The 23,946-nt window shown below is 41.6% G+C and overlaps 1 protein-coding gene across 1 annotated transcript in view; it reads left to right on the top strand.

Annotated features, from left to right (window-relative positions):
• Positions 1-23,946, top strand: part of kcnh5b (potassium voltage-gated channel, subfamily H (eag-related), member 5b) — a gene marked incomplete at both ends in the record, with an annotated part of 146,297 nt that overhangs the window by 103,089 nt on the left and 19,262 nt on the right. Inside the window, one exon of the mRNA XM_084045733.1 lies at positions 13,231-13,427. Coding sequence (XP_083901859.1) covers positions 13,231-13,427 — 197 coding nt within the window. The remainder of the gene's footprint in view (positions 1-13,230; positions 13,428-23,946) is intronic.

Raw genomic sequence — 23,946 nt, 5'->3', positions numbered from 1 at the left:
AAGGCCAGCCAATGGGAAGACAGAGGGGGCGGGGCTTCAGCAATTCATGCTCATCCCTATTGGTGGTCTAAGTCCACATACCAAATTTGGACTTGGTGCCATGCTGCAAACTGGAGTTATAGCTGTTTAAAATCCCGTGCTCATCCTGTGCTCAAACGGGCGGACAGACATAACATACGCTGGGGGTCCCTGGACCCCTCTTTGATAAGCAGTGGCACGTGTGGCCAAAGAGAGGCGAGATGGCATAGGCAATGTCCAAGTCCGTGTGTGTGTGTGTGTGTGTGTGTGTGTGTGTGTGTGTGTGTGTGTGTGCGTGTGTTTGTATGTGTTGCTTGTGTGCCATGCTCATCCCAGGCTCATACGTACATACGGACAAAGTCAAGTGTAGAGCGGTTGGCACCGCTAAAAAGCAGTTCCAGGAGAAACTGTGTGGGTTTGCTGAAAACAAATAAAGAAAATGTGTTTAGTAGAAATACCATTTGAGAGGAATGTACCTTCAAATAGACAAAACATAGAACTAGAATTGGCAATTGAGAATTGGCTATGAAAATATATAAAATAACATTTTAAGTCATAAATATGTTTAAAAGATATACCATTTAAGAGTAACTTGCAAAGTATAACAAAGTTTTGCGTTTGAATTAGCGTTTGAGTGTAATGCAAGTTTAAGACATAAATAATTGAACAAATAAAGCATTTGAGAGGAATTAAAGTAAATTGAAAGTATCATACGAAGAAAATTAACAATCTGCGTTGGTAGGCAGTTGTAATAGTGTAATACAGGGGTCTTCAACATGTTTCAGGCCGAAGACCCCCTACCTGAGAGAGAGATTTAGCAGGAACTACATGTTGCATCAAATTGTGTTGCAGATTAAACGTTTTCATAGATTTTATAGATAGCTTCATAGACTTGTTTGACAGCACTATCATCAGTATTGTGTAAATTCATGTTTGTTAATAACTTTTTGACTGCGAGAAATAAAACATAAGCCACTGCCAGCGATTTTCGATTGTTTTCACTAAGGGACAAATCGAAATTTATGTAGGGGTACCCCTGGAGGAAATATATGTGCCCTCATTTAAAATGCCATGACCCTCCCTCTGAATGGGAAAAAAAATCAATGACCCTCCCCAAGTGATAAAAAAAAAAGAATGACCCTCCCCCAAAAATATCAATGACATTTACCTCAGTAAAATGATGTCTATTATACATTCATCTTATTCCTAACCTTAACTGCGAGTAAATAAATTGACCGCAAGAAGTAACGTTGCATCGCAGAAAATTACTAACTGTAGAGGGATTCGATCCCGCGGACTACGGAACACGGATTCGAGTCCGACAATTTACACATAAGCTACCCGTGCTGATGGAAGGACAAAGTTGTCAGAAAGAGTTGACTTTAGCACCGCCCGTCTGGGCATGGAAGTGACTATGTTCTTCAAAGCAGCGCTGCTCGCACCGCATCATCAGGGGTGCAATGCTCACTAGACGGCCTATTTGACCAGGAGCACGCGCAGGCACACGCATAGATTTAAAACTACTTTAAATTCACACTTCAACAAAGTTTACAAAGGCTCCCGACTCACGCCAGGTACATTAACATAGGAATTAGCCCATATGCATATCAATTGTCCATTGTGTGACCTATAGTGTATATAGCCTAGGTGTTAAGCGACGTGCACGTCACATCTTTAAAATACAGTGCAAGCACTTCCCAAATGAGCATAGCAACACTGCGCATCATCAATAGAGAACACTTGCTGTATTAAAAACAAATATGAAAGACAAGCGCGGTATAATGAGAGGCAGGTGCCTGGAGTGCACAATCTGCACATGTGATGTGTACAGAGACGTGCAGAGATTTTGGAGAGGCAGGGGCTGGAATTTCAAAAGGGCACCTATTGCTGGCGCCGAAATGTCAGCTTCAAAGCCCGTACTTCTCCAAACATGTACAAATGTTAAATATAAGGTGCTTACCCGCTTTCCCCAAATGTTAACTCGGTGTCCGTTGTGTTTGTGTAATGTATTAGTCCATATTTTCCAATGAAGAAGTGTTTTGTTCCCGTTTGTTGCCAAACGCCATTTTCCCCCCTCGTTTACTTCCTGTTTACATTGAGTGTAATTCCGAATTTCACCAGATGCGCCCCGTCACCAGTACCACCGCCCATTGGGAACCTCCGACAGAATTAATTGGCCACAGACGGGATTAAAACACGTATTTATTGAAAGATATGGACTAATACATTGCACAAACACGCCACCGAGTTAACATTTGGGGCAAGCGGGTAAGCACCTTATATTTAGCATTTGTACATGTTTGGAGAAGTACGGGCTTTGAAGCTGACATTTCACAGCACTCTGGGGGGTGGTTGGTAGATAAGACTCTCGTAGAGATAAAACATGTTAAAATCGATAAAATACATCTACGAGAGTTTTTATCTAAGGCTATATTAGATAAAGAGCGAGAGAGAGAGAGAGGATATGAACAGTATAATTATTTTTCGTCCACAAATACCTACTGTAGGCTATCTGTCTCAAATTAAGACGGATCATCACTAGTGTCTGCGCTTCTCTGTGTGCGTCTGCTGCTCTTGTTGAATGGACAATGGACATGTGAGTGCGTGCGCCCGGCAGGGTTTCGATTGGACACTTCATTGCGCGCTGCATCGCGTACCGAAAATAGCCGATCTACAAGCTCACAATGCGTCGCGCTGGGACGCGTTGTGAGCTTGTAGATCGGCTATGATTATGTGCGTGACACAGCGCTCAATTAGTATACTCAAGCTTTACTGGAGATGCGCGTTTAGAGAGTTAGGGCAATGTTCTTAATGTTCTTGGAGGAGGGCATTTGCGTTTTTCACCATAATAAATGCTGCATTCATGGTCTGGAGAGGGCACCTTTTGGGAAGTACCATTGGGGGAAAAACGGAGGGGTAGATGATGTTGTGTTGATCACAGTTCTCCTGAATTCAGAAAAACTGTAGTAAAATATATATATGAAAACGGACTATTTTATTAATTTAAAAATGCATGACCCTCCCTTGGACTCAAAGTAAAATTAGTTGACCCTCCCTCGGACTAAATTTAAAATGGCATGACCCTCCCCTATTTTCCTCCATACCCCCCATTTCCTAAATTTCGACTTGTCCCTAACTTTTGAAAAATCATAGAATATTTATCTCCAGTATGATCGATCCCCCCGATCGCTTTAAAAGACGTTTCCGAGTCTTGTAGAATCGGGGGGTAAACCTAGTACCTAAACTTGACCTTTGGCTCTCTACTTGGTTTGCTCTTTTTCCTTATACATCAAACCTCTTTGCACTGTGACGCGTTGTGAGCTTGTAGATCAGCAATTTTTGGTGAATGTTCTATGCGAAAAGAGATGCTAGGGTTCAAGTGGTTAATGTAAGTGGTTTCGAGCTTGTAGATCAGATATTTTCGGTCATATGACGTATGATAAATTAAGCATAAGAAAGAAAGAAAAACATGAGTATGCTCGCATCGAGGGCAAGAGGAGAAATTAAGAGTGAATAAGAGGGGTACTGAAAGAGAGGAGAGATTTAATGATGGACAGAAGGGTGGAGGAGGATGGATGGCAGGATGGAGAGAGGGGTGGAGGGAGGAATGGATGTACAGTAAAGAATGATAGAGGTAAAGAAGGATGGAGGGAGAGAGTGTGAGGCTGGTCCCTCAGGCTGCATCACACTACTCTCATTATTCTATGATTACTCTCATGATTCTACTACAAACACACACACACACACACATGCAAACACACGCACGCACGCACACACACACACGCACACGCACACGCACACGCACACACACAGTTCAGAGTTCAGGCAGCAGTTCAGGCAGCATTGTGTCTACATGAGTGGCTTGGAAAACGTGAGCCGCTTGCATCCTTTTTCAAGGGCTGCTTTAAAGGTCACTCTATGGTCGCTTCTGGTGTTAAAGCAGCCAGAACCAACACACAGTTAGCTAGGGCTGCAGCTACTGTATAGATCATTTTCTTCATGATTTTTTTCTATCGATTATTTCTATCTTCTATCAATTACTTACATGATTACTTACACAGCGTGTTTTGTTATGTCTTTTAGTGTTTTATACTGTATCAATGAATCAATTAACCATTAAAGTACAGTATGTGTTGTGCTAAAATGCACATTGTGAGCTTGTAGATCTATTTTCACTATTTTTGAAACGTTTTGACATTATTATTATTATTAGTCTCCGCCAGGAGAGTATTGTTTTCACTTTCTAAATATGACACACCGATTGGTCAAGCCTCACGTGACACGTGACAATACGGTGAAATACTGTGATCTGATTGGCTAGTGACGCATAGCGGCCTATAAATACATGGCGTCACTTTGACAGTGTCTGCGCCACTGTCAAAGTGAGGTAAGACAGGAACCATCACGAAATGGCTGAGAAATGGTGGATACTGTAACAATTAGATAGGATACATAATTGGCAGATAGGACAGATAGGACACTTATATAGACAGGAGGGATATGACACTTACACAGACAGGACGGATAGGACACTTACAGTATACAGACAGGACGGATAGGACACTTATACAGACAGGACGGATAGGACACTTACTGTATACAGACAGGACGGATAGAACACTTACACAGACAGGACGGATAGGACACTTACATAGACAGGACGGATGGGACACTTATACAGACAGGAGGGATAGGACACTTACACAGACAGGACGGATAGGACACTTACATAGACAGGACGGATAGGACACTTACATAGACAGGACGGATAGGACATAATAATTAGAACATAAGAAGTAGAACATTCACAGAAGTAGAACATTCCCAACATTCCCAACACAAGTCTGCTGGCGGAGACTTGTGCTCCGAGGAGCACTTTTTCTAGTTATTATTTATTTTACTTGTCACCTATAATGACATGCCCAAAATATAAATTATTTTATCAAATTATCAATATTTTTTTATAATCAATTAAAACACTTAGTTTGATTAACTTTAGAACCCCAAAGTTCACACACAGATTTCCACCAGACCACCACCATAAAAAAAAATCACACCCTGTGTGAAGAGAGTGGTGCCTTTGATGAGCCCTGTATTGATGTTGTCATCAATGTTTGTTTATTGGACATACATACGGACGGACACACGGACAAAGTCATAGGAGTGGTTGGCACCACTCAAAAAAGATAGCCAAAGTATAAAATAGGTTTTATTAAATGTATTGTGTGGCTATTAGTGACCTAAGTCAGTACTCTTCCTTTGGAAAGGCATGTTTGGGGTATGGGCCCTATAACAGTATTTATAACAGTCATTTGTGAGCAACAGATGAGCAGAGAAACACGTCTGCAGTGCAGTGCCGGAGATCTTTAAGCCTTGGTTATTTATTGATGCAAAGGGCTGGATAATCAATACAGTATTGTGAAAAATAACATGCTGATACCTGGCTGCATCGATTTCTTTGCACAGCGTATCCTCACATTGACAAACTGGCTGCTAGTGGGCATGCTGACTGGTGTGGTGCTCACCTTTGGCCAAATGGAAATGGCAATGTTTATAAATACTTCACGTACTGTATAAAAGTGCATCCCAAGAACAATGTTTGTGAAAGGCAAGTTTATTTGTATAGCACATTTCCGCAAGGCAATTCAAAGTGCTTTTCACAAAACATTAAGAGCATCAAGACACATTAAGACACACCTAAAACTTTCAAGAATATTCAAATATTCAAATATGCAATATGATGGATGGATTCAAAGGGAACTGCTCAAATTTACCTTCAAATGTGTCTGTAGAGCGCCGACTTACATGGAAAATAACAGATATCTGCGCTCAAAAGACACTGCTGTACATGTACAGTAATTTGAGTTTCCAGAAGCCTTCGCATAAAAACAGGCGGGGCGAGAACTGTAGGCCTACATGTAGATTGGCACAGCATCTGCTATGAGATACCTTTCAATGTTAACCACTTCAACCCCTCTATTCTTAGTGAAACGGGCCTGAGTTGCAACCATACTTGGTACGCTGGTTTGCTCTACACCAAATCTCTTTGCCAAAAATGGCCGATCTACAAGCTCACAACGTTTTGTGATCTGCTGTTTTTGGCGAATGTTCCCCCCAGAAAATGTATGCTGGGGTTCAAGTGGTTTACAAATTTATCATATCAGCTTGACCATATACAGTACAGTATAACAGAGGATTAACGGGAACAACTGATTCCAAAAAACCCTGAGAAGTTACACAGGCATGTCAGATAGTTGCAGCCCTAGTTGGGTGAATTGGCGGTAGTGATAGGAATTGGCTCCATGCTCTGTCTATTGAGCTGCAGTACACGGGGAATGGAAGCGCTCGTCCTATTTATCAAGTCCTCTCACAAACACAAAACCCCCAGAATGAGACCGCGGATCAGCACCATTATTGTCTGCATTATGTGTAGATGATTGCAGCTTTGTTCTAGTGCACCAAGACACCTTCCCTACTTTTTTTTGTTTCCTAGAAAATGACGATCTGATTAATTTTCTTAATCCATTATTCATGTGGTTATTATGAGAAAGGGATTTTAGCCTGTGCTCCTATTCTCACAGCAATATGTTCTTCCCCCACAAGCAATACCACTGCAGCAAACACAGGGGGAGATGTCACATACACACACATAAAACACACTATGTTCTGTACCTGTACACACACATAGACATGCACGCGCATTCACTTGCACTTGCGCACATACACTTACACACACTCTTTGTCCATACACACACGCAAGCATGCACACAAACGCACGTGTGTGTGTGTGTGTGTGTGTGTGTGTGTGTGCGACAAACACACACACAAGCCAGTATTAAGTCCATATTATTATGAGCATTTGTGAGGACCATTTATATGAAGATAGGTTGAACATGGGTGAAGTCGTCCTTTAAATACGATCCTTCATATTGGGACGGTCTCTTGATTGGTTTTCAAAGCATTGAGCGTAGGTTTGTTAGCGTTGGTTCTCTCTGCTATTCAAGCCCCAGCATTGAATTTAAGATTTATTAACTTTTTGGCTTTTATGCCTTTTTGTTGATAGGATAGGATAGTAGGCTGACATGAAATGGGGAAAGAGATGGGGAGTGACATGCAGCAAAGGCCGTCGGGATATGGACTCGAACCCGCAACGTGCTGTCAGGCTACTTTGCAGGTGCCCGGACTTCTACGTCAGCGGTCCGGGCCCTGAGCATTGAATTTAGTCCCCGGACTACTGGTAGGCCAAGATCTCTGATCGCCTGGCTACGCGAGACTACTTGCCCAACTACTGCTACTGCCACTAATACCGCTACTGCTACCTTTTTACTGTTGTCAAACCACTGTAACCCAGGTGCACATTATAGCCCCCAAGGACTAGCTGACTGTCCATATCCGGACAGTTAATTGGCTATGGGCTACAGGGCCCCGTGGGATCTCATTCCAGAAGGAGCTAAGCTGCCTGCCCAGGCCAGCGTTGGGTACTTGAAGAGAAAAGAGGCCATCAGGGTCAGAACTTAGAGATATACGATAGATGCTCACTCACCCATAATGCACAGTCAGAGACAGAGAGACCACATGTATATGGATAAGAGCAGACATACAGAAACAGACAGGTGTGTGTACTGTATACACATATTATGCACACACACATACAGTATTGCACAAAGTCGATGTAACACACACACACACACTCACACATACAGTGACACACAGTAATATGTGCACGAGTGTAGGAGTGTGTGTGCTACAGAATATTAGTCTAACAGTAACACACACACACACACACACACACACACACACACACACACACACACACACACACACACACACACACACACACACACAGACACACACTCCTGCATGCATGCACAGATACAGTACACACACACACACATTCATTTTTGACAGCCAGTTCGAGGACTGACTGGGCTTCATTGGGTTCCTATTCAGACCAGCTGTCAGGGATGTCAAAGTTGTAGTCTTGGTCTATTTGATGCCGGTTTAACCCATTAAGACCGGTAAAGCATTTGTGTCATTTTTAGATTTCTTTGGATATTCAAAACATACAAGCTCATAGCGGGGCACAGAGTGCCGCACTATGTGCTTTTAGATTTAAAACATTGTGTAAATGTGTGCAAATCTTTGAATATATATATTTTTTTCAAAGAGAACATTTGTAACTCAAATCTTTGCTTCTGGTGGGGGGGAGGCCTGGAATATTTTTTTCACAATAAAAAAAAAATCAGATCTACAAGCTCATAGCGCGGCACTCTGTGCCGCGCTATGAGCTTGTCCCCGGTCTTAATGGATTAAGCCCTGACGAGCTGAGTGGGTTTTTACATGAGTTGGAGAGAAAGCAGCCCAGAAGCACAATTACAAGGAATCGCTACTCGCTACGCAGCATTTCCTGAGCAAAAAAGTAGACAAGAAAGTTAACAAGTACTCTACCATGACAGCAATAACAGAATATACCATACATACCACAATGTACTGTACCATACTTTTGACTAATAATGCACATTAAAAAACTGTAGTGTTTTTGTTTATGTTTTTCTTGCTTTTTACCCTGTTCTCTCGTAGTCGTTATGCCAATTGATTTTTCCCCACACACATTTCTGTGTATATTGTCAGTGCTGTTGTTTCGTACTGACTCACCTGCCAGTGAGGAGCCCCCGCCGGGAGGACGTAGGAAGTCCTACGGGAAGTCCTACTCTTCCCGCCCAACACTCCCCGGAGTATGCGTAGTGACAAATATCTCCCTCCCCCGTCCCTCTCACGAACACGGGCCGATTGTGTTCTTTTAGACGCTCGACAAAGCCGGGTGCCCCCGCGGTGGATTCGAACCCCCAGATTCCGCGGTGGTGGGCAGCTATTTTACCGCTGTGCCACCCGAGCGATTGCAATGTCAATTTAAGCATTTGTAACTCCTGCAGTGTTCAAATGTAATTACACTACAGTTTACCATCTCTAAATGCAATATACTACAATGTACCATTTTATATCTGCTGTCTAGTTCATTCTTCTGTCTGAATGTCTGAATGTCTGAATGTCTTAGTCCTGAGTGTTCAGATGCAGTCATTCTGTTGATAATCCTGTCTACAGTTTTAATTGTCTGATGTTAGGTTTTTTTTCACCTCAGGACAAATTATATGTTTGGACCAAATACTTGGTAGTAGTGTTGCTGAAGAGAGATCAGATTTGACATCACTGTACCAAAAATGACAGAATAGATTAGAAGAAGCGAGTGGGCAGTGTATGCATCTTTTATCATCATTATTATTATTATTACACGTAACACAATACAAAGATGCATGCTCTGCTTACTGTCCCTCAACAGGGAGAGTATAAACAGGTTAAGTGGGATATACAGGAGGGCTCACACAGGATTTGCCCTTAAGCCAGTGCAAGTACTATAGGTCCAGAGACACGCCTTAATCAATCAGTCCCCCCCCCCACCCCTGCGCAAGATCTGTACCAAACAACTTCAGGTTATCTACACACTTTTCCACCTTAGCTCATGGTAATGGTCGCTATCCCATTCAGAAGCACCTGTCTTTTATTTCCCTAAAGTTCACCTCCTGCTTTGTGTTCTCCTCCCCAGCATGCTAGGTGATGGAGTGAGGAGTCGTCATTATGTTCTACCTCCTTGTAAAACGAACTGCCATTCACAATCATTCATCCCCTTTGCTAGTTTTATGTTTCTGTGTTTCTCTGCATACAAGCTGCTTGAAACGAATTGCCCATAGTGGGATTCCTAAAGTTGTTTGTCACTGCTTTCCTTCCAATTGGGTGAAGGTGTTTTTAGCACAGCCTTGGAACCTCATCCAGGGCTGGCGTGCCGTGTCCCTGACGTGCCAGAGCCGAAGACGTTATATTGCCTCCTGGCTCCGGCCCCTGAATCACTAGTCATGCCCATTAAAAGTTTCTACCTGTTTTGTTTTTTTTGCCAATTTTTACCCACTTTTTCTCCCCAATTTAGTCATTATGACAATTAATTCCTCCCCACACACATTTCTGTGTTGTCACTGCTGTTGTATCCTACTTACTCACCTGCCAGTGAGGAGCCCCCACCAGGAGGACGTAGAGCCTTCATCCTACTCCCGCCCAACACTCCCTGCTGACAGGTGCCACCCCAGCCCGTAGGAGTACATGCAATGACCATTATCACCCTCCCCGCCCGGCTTCCCTCCACGAACACGTGAGAATTGTGTTGGCATAGACGCCCGACAAAGCCGGATGCTCCACTGTGGTGGTGGGCAGGGACTTTACCACTGCGCCACCCGAGCGCAGAACAAGACATTTTAAAACAACAATCTAACTTTAGATTGGTAGAATTGATATTTTGAAAAGAGGTTTGTTAACAGTACAGGTAGTACAGTCCAAGGTTATGCTAAGGATAACCCAAAATTCCATTGTGGTCCATTACTCAATTCATCAGTAATACATATAACACATACAATACAATACATATTGGTAGAAAACTAAGTAGCATCAACAGGTGTATTTACAGAGCAAGGCGGGGTGGTGGCAGAGGATGCTACTACCAAGGTGTTCAAGGAGGTGTTCTATGCTCACTTGTATTAATGAAGTGATCTGAAAGGAAAATTTCAGGCTTAGTGTCAGCCTATTCAAACCCCACACTCTACTGAAATAGGAAATTACACCACTGACTTATTGAATTCTGTGACTAGCTTATTATTGGTTAGGGCCAGGGATGAAGTAATCGCTGTGGATTCCCTCTTCAGAAACGCCCATTTCAGAAAACGGCTGCAATGGGAACATTTTCAGAATGAATAATGAAGTGAAGTGAAATGGAGATTCAGGCTGAGTGTCAGGCTAGACATTATGCAAACAAAGGCTTTATCTTGTCCCACCAAAGATTTCCTCTATATTTGAATGACAATATCTCAAACAATACCCTGATCCTATACTGTGAGAAAGCAACAGGCCTGATGAATTTACTTTACAAACTCCTAAAACAGAAGGCAATAGAAGCCTGCTACAATATCTTTACTTGGAGTAGTTGTGAAATGAAATAACTTCACGCTGAAGTTTTCTTTTTGTTTAGAACAGACCTGGCTACAACATTGCAGAGGTCTGCATCTAGACTGTACAGTGGACAGATGAAAGAGAAGGTAGAGAGAGAGAGTGCGAAAGAAAGACAGACAGATTTACAGTTACAGTATAACATCACAACTCTGTGCGCATGTACGCTCATTTATGAATGTACAGTATATGTTGGAAAAAGAGTAGGGCTTCGTTGCTAAGGACTTGGCCAGGTTAAACGGTTGCTAAGCGACGCTGCGAACACCACATGTCACATTTGAGAGGGAGAATGTCAGGAGTTGTAACGTTGTGCTGATGATGTAAAGCAATGGTCCGGGACCCCCAGGTGTCCTTTAGGGGGTTCCAGGGTTAATTTGGCATCAACGTATAGCATCCCTGAAGCAAAATATTGTCAGATGGGGGTCCACTGTCAAATATTAATTTGGGGGTCCTTGACATAAAAAGTTTGAGAACAACTTTTATCCTTTGGCAAAAGAGTGTTGCTAAATGTTGACAGAGAATGTGTTATTGTTTAACATGGTACAATCAGAGGAAATCTCTGTACTTGGTAGTAAATGCTATTCACTTTTGAGTTGAGTTTGAGTTGAAAGTGATTAGTTTTCACTTATCCGGCATATTTACACTTGCTCATGTGTACAGTATGGGTTACCTGTAACCAGGCAGGAATTTCATGGCGGCCACGACGGCTGTCGTTGCACCTCTCTTTGGCGGGTGCCCCAGGGTGACTGCCCCCTGATTGCGCTGCCCTATCTGATTTCCCCGTTTCCCCTCTGCGCTATGTTCCTCTCAATAAGATAGACACCAGTTGTCTGGTTGAGATTCAACATCAAGTGAAACACTGCACATAACCAGTGGTAGTGGTAGGTTTGATTTCAAGCCTATATTCCAGCTTAACATGCGCGAAAGCCAAGCAACGCTTTTGACAGAGAGAGGGGGGAGAGAGCGAGTTTTCCGTATGGACCGATGTGCCCCGAGCCCCCAACCTTTGATCAACAGAAAAATATAGATTAATACTTTTGACAACAGACAGCCAAAATCCCAAAATTATGAGTCTTAATATCCAGTAAGCAATAGAAAGTAATTACTGCAAAATAACAAACAACAAATTCAAAGTTTAGGCTATCAATATCACACAAAAGCAGAGAAGCTATGACCTCACCGCTCTGATGGGCAATAAATAAATAATACTTTTGCAAACAATATCCATGTTCTTTTCCTTTGTCCATGATCCAAATGGGCAGTTTATTTCAGCAGCTAGAATGTGACAGTTTGACATTCTTCCAGACGTTTTTGGTGTGCAGCTCCTCATTAAAGTTAATTGCCTTCACCTGTTGTGCTGCTGTGTGCGCACCAGGGCACATAAAACTGACTCATATACTGATATAGAACCATATACAGTATATGCTATATATTTTCGCTGTTGGGTGAAAAAAACTGTTTTTTTTAATTATTATTTATATCTACATAATTATTAATAATTAAGAAATGCTATATTTTAGATCGTGAATAATCAACTAAAGTCATTATTAGTGCAAGTTCAATCACATTTCATTTGAATGAAAATAACTAATGAAAAAATGTTATAAAATCTGTGAATTTAATGTAATTAATGTGACCCCTACAGTCACTGAAGTCCAGGGCTGAATGTGACAAATGTTGAGACTAATAGGCTATGACTTTGTACAAATATTGGTAATTTGCCAATACATTATTTTGTAATATATGTATATGTATATGTAATATGTCATTTTCAAAATAATTCTATTATTTTCCAGAAATGTTCGAAAAATACCAATAATGGTAAAAATAGCAGATCTACAAGCTCACAACGTGCCGCGATGCGACACGTGAGCTTGTAGATCAACTATTTTCACTATACAGTATTTTAAAAACGGCTTAAGTGGTTCATTCATAACATACCTTTTCCCTTCCTAGAAAATGTATGGAGTACAAGTACAAAGTGAAGTACAATAGTGTAGTGAGTCATAAGTTTCCAAAAATACAAATACTCAAGTAAAGTCAGATACTTAAAAAATGCACTTAAGTACAGGTACTCAAGTAAATGGACTCAAGTAAGTGGTTACTGTCTACCACTAATCTAATCTGACTTCTTTCATTGTCTTCCTGTGTGGGTGTATGTCCTAGGTAAAGGAGATGTGTTTGGAGACGTGTTCTGGAAGGAGACGACCCTAGCGCACGCGTGCGCTAACGTGCGCGCCCTGACCTACTGTGACCTGCACATCATCAAGAGAGAGGCTCTACTCAAGGTGTTGGAGTTCTACACGGCCTTCGCCAACTCCTTTTCTCGCAACCTCTTTCTCACCTGTAACCTACGCAAGAGGGTATGGCACACATGCATGGATGCGCGTGCGCACACACACACACACACACACACACACACACACACACACACACACACACACACACACACACACACACACACACACACACACACACACACACACACACACACACACACACACACACACACACACACACACACCTCTAAATGCAATTATGCACACACATCTACATGGGCTTGTTCATGAATGTACACACACATATGTACATGCAGTCACACACACACCTACTTAGAGTTCATAGAATTGATCATGAATGTGCTCACGCACACACACACACACACACACACACACACACACACACACACACACACACACACACACACACACACCGCCGGACTCCCTCTTCATCCTCACTTCCATCTTTTTCTCTCCTTCCCTGCATTGTTTATTTGCTCTCCATTTGTTTACCATGCTCTCTCTCTCTCTCTCTCTCTCTCTCTCTCTCTCTCTCTCTCTCAGTGGTGATAAATTATACATACAATACCCATCGCCTCATTATGTCCTCTGCCCTTTTGGCAGTGCTGGCATCATAGCAGGCAGCTACGTCTGCCTCTGCAGGGTGCAGCTGTGTGTGTTTGTGTGTGTCTGTTTGAGTTCTAGGTAATAATCTTTAGTGCATTCAATTAAATGCTTAAGGCGGGGCAAGTTTGTGTGTGTGTGTGTGTGGGTGGGTGTGTGTGTGTGTGTGTGGGTGTGTGTGTGGGTGGGTGGGTGGGCGGGCGGGCCGGCGCACGCACACAAGTGTGTGAATGCGTATGTGTGTGTGTATAATTTTGTATGTGCATACGTGTTTGTCAGAGAACTGTTTTATACTGTGAGCATGTGATTGTTGACCTGTGTGTGCAGTATGTGTGCATACAGTATGCATCCATTTATATGTGCACTTACAGTCGCTTGCTGCACAGTAGATCCATATTATGCGAGACAGTGTGGTGCAGAGAGGACATTGATTCGGTTGTGATGCAATGACCATAATCTGGTCAGTAACAGTGACCACTTGTTGAAATCTAACACATGTACATCATTCCTATCAAGAGGACAATGCAGCTCATATACGGACCACAACTGTCTGTCCATCATCCATCACAGAGACAGCCTTTCATCGATCTGTCCTTGCAATTTCAGCACAGAGTATACAAATGGAACCAAGTGGACTGTTGCTGGTCCATTTGGTTCCATTTGAAACTCTTTGCAGTTAAATTGACACTAAGGATTTTACTGTGCAAAAGTCTATAGTTGATCAGTTTCAACCTTTCCTTGCTGCTGGGCACTTGTTGTCAATCACCTCATCGTTCTCACATGACTTCTACACTTCTGCATGGTGTCATTTTTTTTTGGCTATTAAAAAATAGCAGATATACAAGCTTGTAGCTATGAGCTTGTATATCAGCTATTTTTGTAAAAATCGTGAACATTTGTAACTCAAATCTTTGCCTCTTGGGGTGGTCCCTGGAACAACATATTTTCAGACGGCCAAAAACATGAAAAAAGTTTGAGAACCACTGACATTATAGCAACATACGTTAAAAAAAAACTGTTTGGACTTAGAAGACATTTGTAGGATCCCCAGAAGCAAAGGTTTGAGTTACACATGTTCGCTTAAAAAAAGAAATATATATATATATATATAAAATAAATATAAATATATATATATATATATATATATATATATATATACACACATATATATATATATATATATATATATATATATATATATATATATATATATATATATATATATATATATATATATATATTCATATCTAAAGATTTGCACAAATTTTCAGGATAAAAACAAAAACAAATAGCAGATCTACAAGCTGCACAGATGCGTTCCCGGTCTTAATGGGTTAAACTATTGCTACTGCAGTTTCTGTGTCAAACTAAACAACGTCTCCAGTGTGCATGGCATTTATCTGTTGCACCAGGGAGCTTGTGTTGTCACTTTGTTCATTGCTCCTCCTCTTGTGTTGTCATCCTGTCATCTAGTCACCGCCGCTGCACTGCTTCTATAATCATTATTCATTAGAAGGCCGTAACCTACTGTAGGAGGTAAAGGATTACGTTATGTTAGTTTGTAATCCGGATTATGAGAGAAAGATGACAACAAAGTTGACTTGACTCCCAGTGCTGATGACACAGATAGTGTGTGAAATGGCAAGTGGAAGATGCTTTTTAGCTGTCAGATAAATAACATAAACAGAAAGACACTCACCATAGTCTTTAAATGACTCTCATCTGGTATTTGTAGGCTGTGTATATGACGGATCAGAAAAGTAAGTCATAAATGAAAACCCAGATTAATTTACCTGTCCTATGGTTTGGATCTGGTGGATGTACAGAACAGAAACGCTGGCAGGTGTATAGATGAAAGGCATTAAAGGGCAAGACCACTTTGGTAGAGGTTTGGGTTGTGTAGTTACCTTGCCATGATGTAACTCCAAAGGTGGGCAAGAAATAAAAAATAATTGCTCCATTGATTAGAAATTGATAATTCAAAATATGCTCCTCATTGACTTACATTGTACAGTAAAACAGCTCTCAAAGTCACTCTTTTAGCACATAAACGAACGCAAACAAAGTTGATTCAGACAATATAGAACATCACCAAACCCAGTACTGTTTTTTTTTTAAATAAATATGTCAACTTCCTGTTGATTTTGCCATTTTTAATAAGTAGAAAACCCGGACTGGATCGGCGGATCCGGATCCAGATCTTCAAATACTAAAATCAACAGGAAGTTGACATTTTTATTAAAAAAACAAACAGTACTGGGTTTGATGATGCTCTATATTGTCTGAATCAGCTACGTTTGGGTTCATTTATGTGCTAAAAGAGTGACTTTGAAAGCAGTTTTACCGTACAATGTAAGTCAATGAGGAGCATATTTTGAATTATCAATTTCTAATCAATGGAGCAATTATTTTTTATTTCTTGTCCACCTTTAGAGTTACATCATGGCAAGGTAACTACACAACCCAAACCTCTACCAAAGTGGTCTTACCCTTTAAGCCAGATATCGGTGAATTAAGAATCTGTTCAGCACACATCCAATACATTAACACATTCTCTTCTCTTCTCTTCTGTTCTGTTCTGTTCTCTTCTCTTCTCTTCTCTTCTCTTCTCTTCTCTTCTCTTCTCTTCTCTTCTCTTCTCTTCTCTTCTCTTCTCTTCTCTTCTCTTCTCTTCTCTTCTCTTCTCTTCTCTTCTCTTCTCTTCCCTCGCGTCACTGAGTTCTTTTATTACCCAGAATCATGACAGCTGCTAGACAGCGGCCATGATAAATGTAAACAAGTTCCAACCAGGAGCTCAGCCGGGACCCCTGGGACCCACCGGAGAAGACTACGTGTGTGTCAAACTGTCACTCACACAGTAATGTGATGGCTCTCTAAGAATCTGCATCCCAAGCACTTTCCATTGTCTGTCCTCTCTGCCAGTCTTTATCTGTCTCACTGTCTCTGTTTTCTGTCTCACTCTGTCTTTCTCTCAACCTCAGATGTATCTATCACTCTCTCAATCTCTTAGTACTTGCAATTCACTGGTAATAGTGCTAGTCGTAGTTGCTATTCAGTCTGTATTTCTCCTTTCTCCCTCACTCTCTGTGATTGGGTACTTATTTCCATCTTAGAGACGTTGAGCATTAATTGGTCATTTTTCTGGTGCGCTTCAGTTTCTCAGTGGGTTGTGGTACTTCATGTCTGTTCAGCCAGGTTTGGGTCTCAAAAAGTGGCTGATAAAATAATGTCTCTGCCACTCTTTGCTGTATGTCATTCATGCTAGATCATGGAGGCACATTATGAATCAGTTATAAGTTATTCCTTTCTCAGCTTCAGTAACCTAGAGAGGACTCTCTGTCTGTCTGTCTGTCTGTCTGTCTGTTTGTCTCTCTCTCTCTCTCTCTCTCTCTCTCTCTCTCTCTCTCTCTCTCTCTCTCTCTCTCTCTCTCTCTGTCTCTCTCTCGTATAGCCATGACATCACATGACAGGTGTGATGTCATGGCTATACATCCACGTAGGAAAGGTTAGTTGGATAAACTTTTGTAACAAGTGCAGTATTTCAATTTGCACTCACTTGGTATCAAACCTCTCTCTCTGTCTCACACACTCTCTGTCTGTCTGTCTGTCTGTCTGTCTGTCTGTCTGTCTGTCTGTCTGTCTGTCTGTCTGTCTGTCTGTCTGTCTGTCTGTCTGTCTGTCTCTCTCTCTCTCTCTCTCTCTATCCCTCCTCTCTCTCTCTCTCCCTCTCACTCTGTCTCTGTTTGTCTGTCTGTCGGTATGATCTTAATGCCGAGTTGACACTGGCAGCTACAAAAGGTACAAAACTACAAAGCTAGCCTATCTGCCGGTGAGTCGCTGTTGAAGTGTTGATCAACACGCTCATTGACATCATCAAGTGTGCTTCCGACAAGCAAGAAAAATACGAAGGAAAATGTTTAAACAACACTTTGTGGTTTTTTATCTTTGTAGCTGCAGTTGAAGCCAGCTCAACTTGGGATTGTAGCTTTGTAGATTTTGGTCGCAGCTACAAACGTTGGGCGTAGTTTTTTATCTTCATGTCGCTGGCTTGGTATCTGCCAGTGTGAACACAGGATAATACTTTAGAGAAGTTGAACATTAAGTTCTCTTCCCAATTCTCACAAGCTGTCCAAACTCACAGATGAGGCTGGGATGAGAAACTGACAATTGCACATCCAGAATCTGGTGATAGACATGACAGTCGGATTCAAAAATGTAAACCCCCATAAAGAAATGCCATTACATTGTAAAATGTCCTGGATGCCTGAATCCCACTGTGTCCAAATACTGGACGCCGATGCTATGAAATGTGGGGCTCACATTCAAAGTGTGCTTACACCATTTGTCTGCCGCAGATCGAAATACCAACAACTCACACTTTGACTATGTAGTCACAGAGAAATATTCCTATCCACAAGGGCACAGAGCCAATCATGAACAAAAGTGGGGAACTGCATAATTCTTGCTGTAGAAACGACTAATGTCAAGTCTCTGAAAGATCTGCAGTTTACATCTGTACAGTATGTGGAGAACCTGTGAAGGTAGTGAAATAAATCCCACACAGGGAGTGCTTGTAAATTTGTATCTGAAAGTGTCAACGTTTGCCTATTAAACTTTTCATGTGTATCTATGGGTGTGTGCATGTGTAAAATGTGCATATTTGTGTGTTAGAGAGGAGTCTGTTTGAATAACTGGAGGGAGAATACACCGCAGCGTGGCAAGTTGTGAGCTTTGAGATTCTATTTTCCGCTATTCAGGCCTCAGCGTTGCATGTGTGTAAAGTACTGTAGTCTTAGAGAAGATAGTACTCTCTTCTAAAATTGCATACATGCTAGCTTGAAGGATGTGACAGCTGTTGTTTAGTGTAAGCATCATAACTTAAGAGTAAGTTTAGTCTGTGACACTATATATGCCGTGGACGTAAACCCATGCAGGACATGACTGTAGTCTGCATATAACAGGAGGCATGTTATGTAAACTATCCTTTCCTTTTTTCTGGAGTCTTTTCTTTTAAGAGTGCACTTGGAGAAAATACTGTTAGATCCTGTCCCGTCTGCTTGAGATGTATTACCTTTAATCATATTAAAAGGCAGTGAACTTTGCTTTATTCTTTCTGCAGATCTCTCTTTGTTCATCCATAGGATTTCCAAATGCCCTTGTTTATTCCTTACAGGGAAGCTCTAATAAAGATTATTAATCAGAATTAATCTCTAGAACTCTAGAATCTCATTTTGTTCCCTCTTAGACCAGGAACCTTAATTGACTATTAATCAGAATTGTGGTGCAGAATTCTGGAATGTAATGTTCTATTGCTTCTCAGCACCAGGATATTCTAATGGCTATTATGCTATTAATCAGAACCAGTGGCAGAGTATTGGCCAAGTGCGTGAGGCAAGCTAGTTGGTGGAGAGACTACTTTGCGCTATGCTCAGTGAGGGCGTCATATCTTTATGTATATGTTATGCTGATTGGCTGAAGTCGTTTGTCTATTGGGGAAGTACTCCGGCTTTCTGAAGTGGGTCTGGGGGGACAGGGTACGTTTTGCTGTGCTTTCCAATGCAGTCTCACCATTCTGCAATGATAAGTTATACATATACTGTACATATACAGCGTAAGGCTACAGCAAAAAGCACCCTATCTTTTTACTCTTTCAATTCATCATTGATTCTGTTCTGGTTGTGATGCATCTGTGTCATTTTAGATGTCTTTGGCTATTCAAAAATAGCAGATATACACATCTGCTATCTGGCCATTCATTTTTTATTTACAGTGATGTTTCTCCTTGCTTCTGGTCAGACTGAATTAAATACATGCATTTCCTTGTGGGAAATGTAAACTGTCTGATATGTTTGATATTTATGTTTAATAACATTGCAATTTAACAATTTAATTTAAAATGTATGTTAACCACATTTGGAAAGATTTGTCAATTTTATTTGTTATTACATTTTCAAAAATGTTCTGCGAGAATAGCAGATTTACAAGCTCCCAACACATTACGATGCAACGCGTTGTGGACTAGTAGATCGTCTAGTTCACTATTTGTTGTGTGAAGAAGTCCAGGCTCACTTTGCGGTTGGATATGAGCCTGAGGGAGCCAGGTGACTGGCTTTAAATACATTCAGAATAGATTAGATTAGATTGCACTATATTGATCCCACAGGGGGAAATGCAGTCATTACAGCAGCCAGGACACACAAACTATGCATTTATGAAGATGCAAAACAGTCTAGTATCTGTTATACTGTAGGCTATGTATCTATTCACTGTGCACTAGTGCCACCAGAACAAATGCTTGTACTTTACACTTGGCAATTAAAGCAATACAAATTCAGTTCTACTACTAGCAACCCTCAGGCCAATGCAAACCACAGAAATACATAAACACATCTACATTCATATGAGGGACAAAATACAACTGTAACAAATGGATTTCAAGATTCAGTTAGTTGTCACCATTTCAATGAGACAATGATTGGACAACAAAAACAAAACATACCGGGTGCTCATTGTTATGAAGTAGTAAACTGTCTAGTCCAGGGAGTGCAAGGTGCTCACAAAGTCAATTTTGTAGACAATAAAGAAAGGAGAAGCCTGCAGCTTACATCAGCACACTAGAATTGAGTCAAGGATATACTGTACTTAAAATGCCTTAGTTGGTTTTGGGCATGAAGTTATATCAAATTAGCCATATACAGTAAGGAGAACCCTGGCCGGTTTCGACCCGTATGGGTTTAACTCAGGTCGTGGCTTGAGAGAATAGTAAACCAGAGTTCATTCTTCATACTGTATACACAGATAGTGGCAAATGGGCCTAATTACACCAACGTATCATGTATGGAAAAGTTAACAGTCACTGTGATGATAAAACATTATCATACACATTCAATTAATTGTCTCCACCAGGCTGAAAGGCATGGCGAGAGAGTATGTTTTACCCTCTGTCCGTCCGTCTGTCCGTCCGTCCGTCCGTCCGTGTGTCCGTCCGTCCTGTCCGTCCGTTAGCAGCTGATCTCTGACACCGTTGGCCCGGCCGCTGCGAAACTGTGCACGCACACTCCCTGGATGCCAATGCTCCCTGGATGCCAATCCAATACAATTTTTTCAGATGGGCCTGTTATAGCGCCACCAGGAGGCCGAAATGTGCAAAACCCATTTATTGATACTACTCCTACAGATTTTGTCCAAACATCACACAAATCAGTACACAGTATCTCTATAGTCAAGTGATCAACACGGATTTATCCGATTTCCCATATTCCATCCTGATTGCCTAAGATTGGCTTCCAAAGTTTGCAGGATTGGTCCGTTTTGAACAAAATGCCAAATCATGAATGCAGTGTCCGATTGAAAAGTGAAAAGCCCTTGAACAAATGGCACCCTTTTCACATTGGCCTATTATAGCGCCACCAGGAGGCCACAATAACGTACCTGACCTGGCGGAGACCTGTGCTCCGAGGAGCACTTTTTCTAGTTGTAATTTGTTTCGTTCAGGGTAGAACGAAACAATACAACGCAAATACGCAAGAGCATAACCATTAATCATCTTAACGACGACCCTCCTCCTTTTTGCAGAGTTGCTAAATCCAAAAATAGAGGGCAAGCCGCACTGCCTGTAGTCTGTTGATGGCTGTGATTTTTAGGATAGCTTGTGTTACTGGGAGGGGTACTGGTCTAAATGGAACAGACTGGAGACCTGAGGGCTTTTACCAGCTTTCTGTTGGATTATTTATGTGACCGACACAAGATGGCTGGGTAGAATGTGTACAGTATGTGTGAGTACGGGTGTTTGTGCGCACGAGTGTGCGTGCGTGCGTGCGTGCGTGCGTGCGTGCGTGCGTGCGTGCGTGCGTGCGTGCGTGCGTGCGTGTGTGTGTGTGTGTATGTAAGTATGTGTTTGTGTGTGCTTATTTAAGTGGATGGGGAGAGTGCTGCGTGCGAGTTTGTGTGTCTGCCTGTTTTAGTTCTAGGTAATAATCTTTAGTGCATTCAAGCAAATGCAAAAGACGGGGCAGGTGTGAGTCTGAGGCCTGTGTGTGTGTGTGTGTGTGTGTGTGTGTGTGTGTGTGTGTGTGTGTGTGTGTGTGAGAGGTGTAGTGTACTCTACCTCAGTAAACTTTGCATGCAGGCAAAAGTCATGTCAGCAAGGACACATTTTGAATGCACACCTAGAGAAAGAAAATGTAATGGTTTTGTATAGGGGCAGGCGTGCAGGGGATATGTGTGTAGAGTATATTAGTCCACATGTTCACTCACAGCCTGGATAATGTTATCTCAGTGCTATTAGCACGGCACTCAGTGCCGTGCTTGTATATCTGCTATTTTTGAATAGCCAAAGATATCTAAAATGACACAGATGCGTTCCCGGATTGAATGGGTTAAACGGACATCACAACCAGAACAGAACTCAATGATAAATTCAAAGAGTATAAAGGTTTTCTGAAATATCCCAACAGTGAATATAGAACCTTATTTCTCTCTATTTTCCTCTCTAAGCCTTACGCTGACCATTGTGCTGAACGGTGCATGTCAGACAGAAGGTCAATTATTGATTTACACATTGTGAAGCCTACAGAATCATCGTAGAATGGAAAGCTTAAGTTGTCTGAAGTGTTTAACGTTAAAACTTGCAAATCTATAAATAATTGAGACATTAAAGGGAATAATTTCAGTTTCACGCCAGTTGTGTTATTTACAAGATGGTATGGCAGCGAATGTTTGTATACATGTCTTGGGAAATTCTAGTTGAAGATGTTTGAATGATTATGCAATTTGTCATGTGACAATGTTTGAGCTTTTCTGCTCTATCTATACTCTCGCATAACCAAACAATCAGAGATCTCTGCCTACTGATACGTGTGGTGACATCTAAATTCAGTGAGTGGGCTAAAACTGGGTGGGAACAACTTGCGAACAGCATAAAAAAAAACGTTGAAATACTTGAGCTTCATATATGGATGGTATCACGATTGGTTTTCAAAGCAGTGGCTGTAGGTTTGTTAGTGCTGTTTTTCTAAATCGTTCAAGCCCATATATAGAATTTACGGTGTCCCCAGATGTATCCGTAGGTGGAGATGTATATCTATAACCTATAGTATTTCGGTAACGAGTGTTTCTTGGCCATATATGTTGATGCTGTCATGTGACCTTGTAAAATAGTGTAAATCTAGTTTAGTTGAAATGGGCATGGCCTATATAGAGTACAGCATAGTTATCAATGATTATTACAGTGGATCTAGACTAAGTAGACTAAGACCTTATTTTGTAGCAGGCTTCCACGTTTAAAAATAGAACATAGCTGAGGGGCTAACTGGCATGACGTGAAATAAGGGCTAAATAACAGCTCTCAGAGCAATAATCCACCCTGAGGCAGATGACCGTAGGCCATGAAACTCAGTTTTACACACATGAGCACAGTGATGAGCAGAACAGAGCTCCAAATCTTATAGGAGTTTTAAAATAACAGTTCAACTGAGAGACTAAGTATGCCTGACATTCCCCACATTTCTCACCTATTAACCCATTTGGCTCTGGCCCAATCAGATAATTTGAGCTCATTGACCTTTTTTGACCGCCCTCCTTTTTACACCGACTGCAGTAGAGAGCAGGTTTCCTCCTGTGCTGTGATACGATCACTATGATCAGACAATGCAGTCTCCATGCCCATCAGCGTATTGGCGTGGGATGCTGTAGGATACAGGACCATGTTTTTTGACTCAGAGCTGATACTTTTTCCTTTTTATATTTTCCTTCTTCCCTCTTTCCTTTAGTGAATACTGAGTACGAATTGTAGTGTTTGCCCAGGTTAGTCCATATTATAACAAAGAAAACTCAGGAGCGTCTCACATGCTGCCTCACATGCTGAACCGGAAACACCTCTCCTCTACACTCCTCGTTACGGTCTTGTAACTGGTCCCACGTTGATTAATATGACATGCAGTACCAGTAAATTGAAGAGCTACTGTCACTCATTGACATC

This window comes from Gymnoscopelus microlampas (genome assembly GCF_963454915.1).
Source record: "Gymnoscopelus microlampas genome assembly, chromosome: 20".
Classification (NCBI taxonomy): domain Eukaryota; kingdom Metazoa; phylum Chordata; class Actinopteri; order Myctophiformes; family Myctophidae; genus Gymnoscopelus; species Gymnoscopelus microlampas.
The sequence above is the reverse complement of the archived record's forward strand: the minus strand, read 5'-3'. Positions and strand labels throughout refer to the sequence as shown.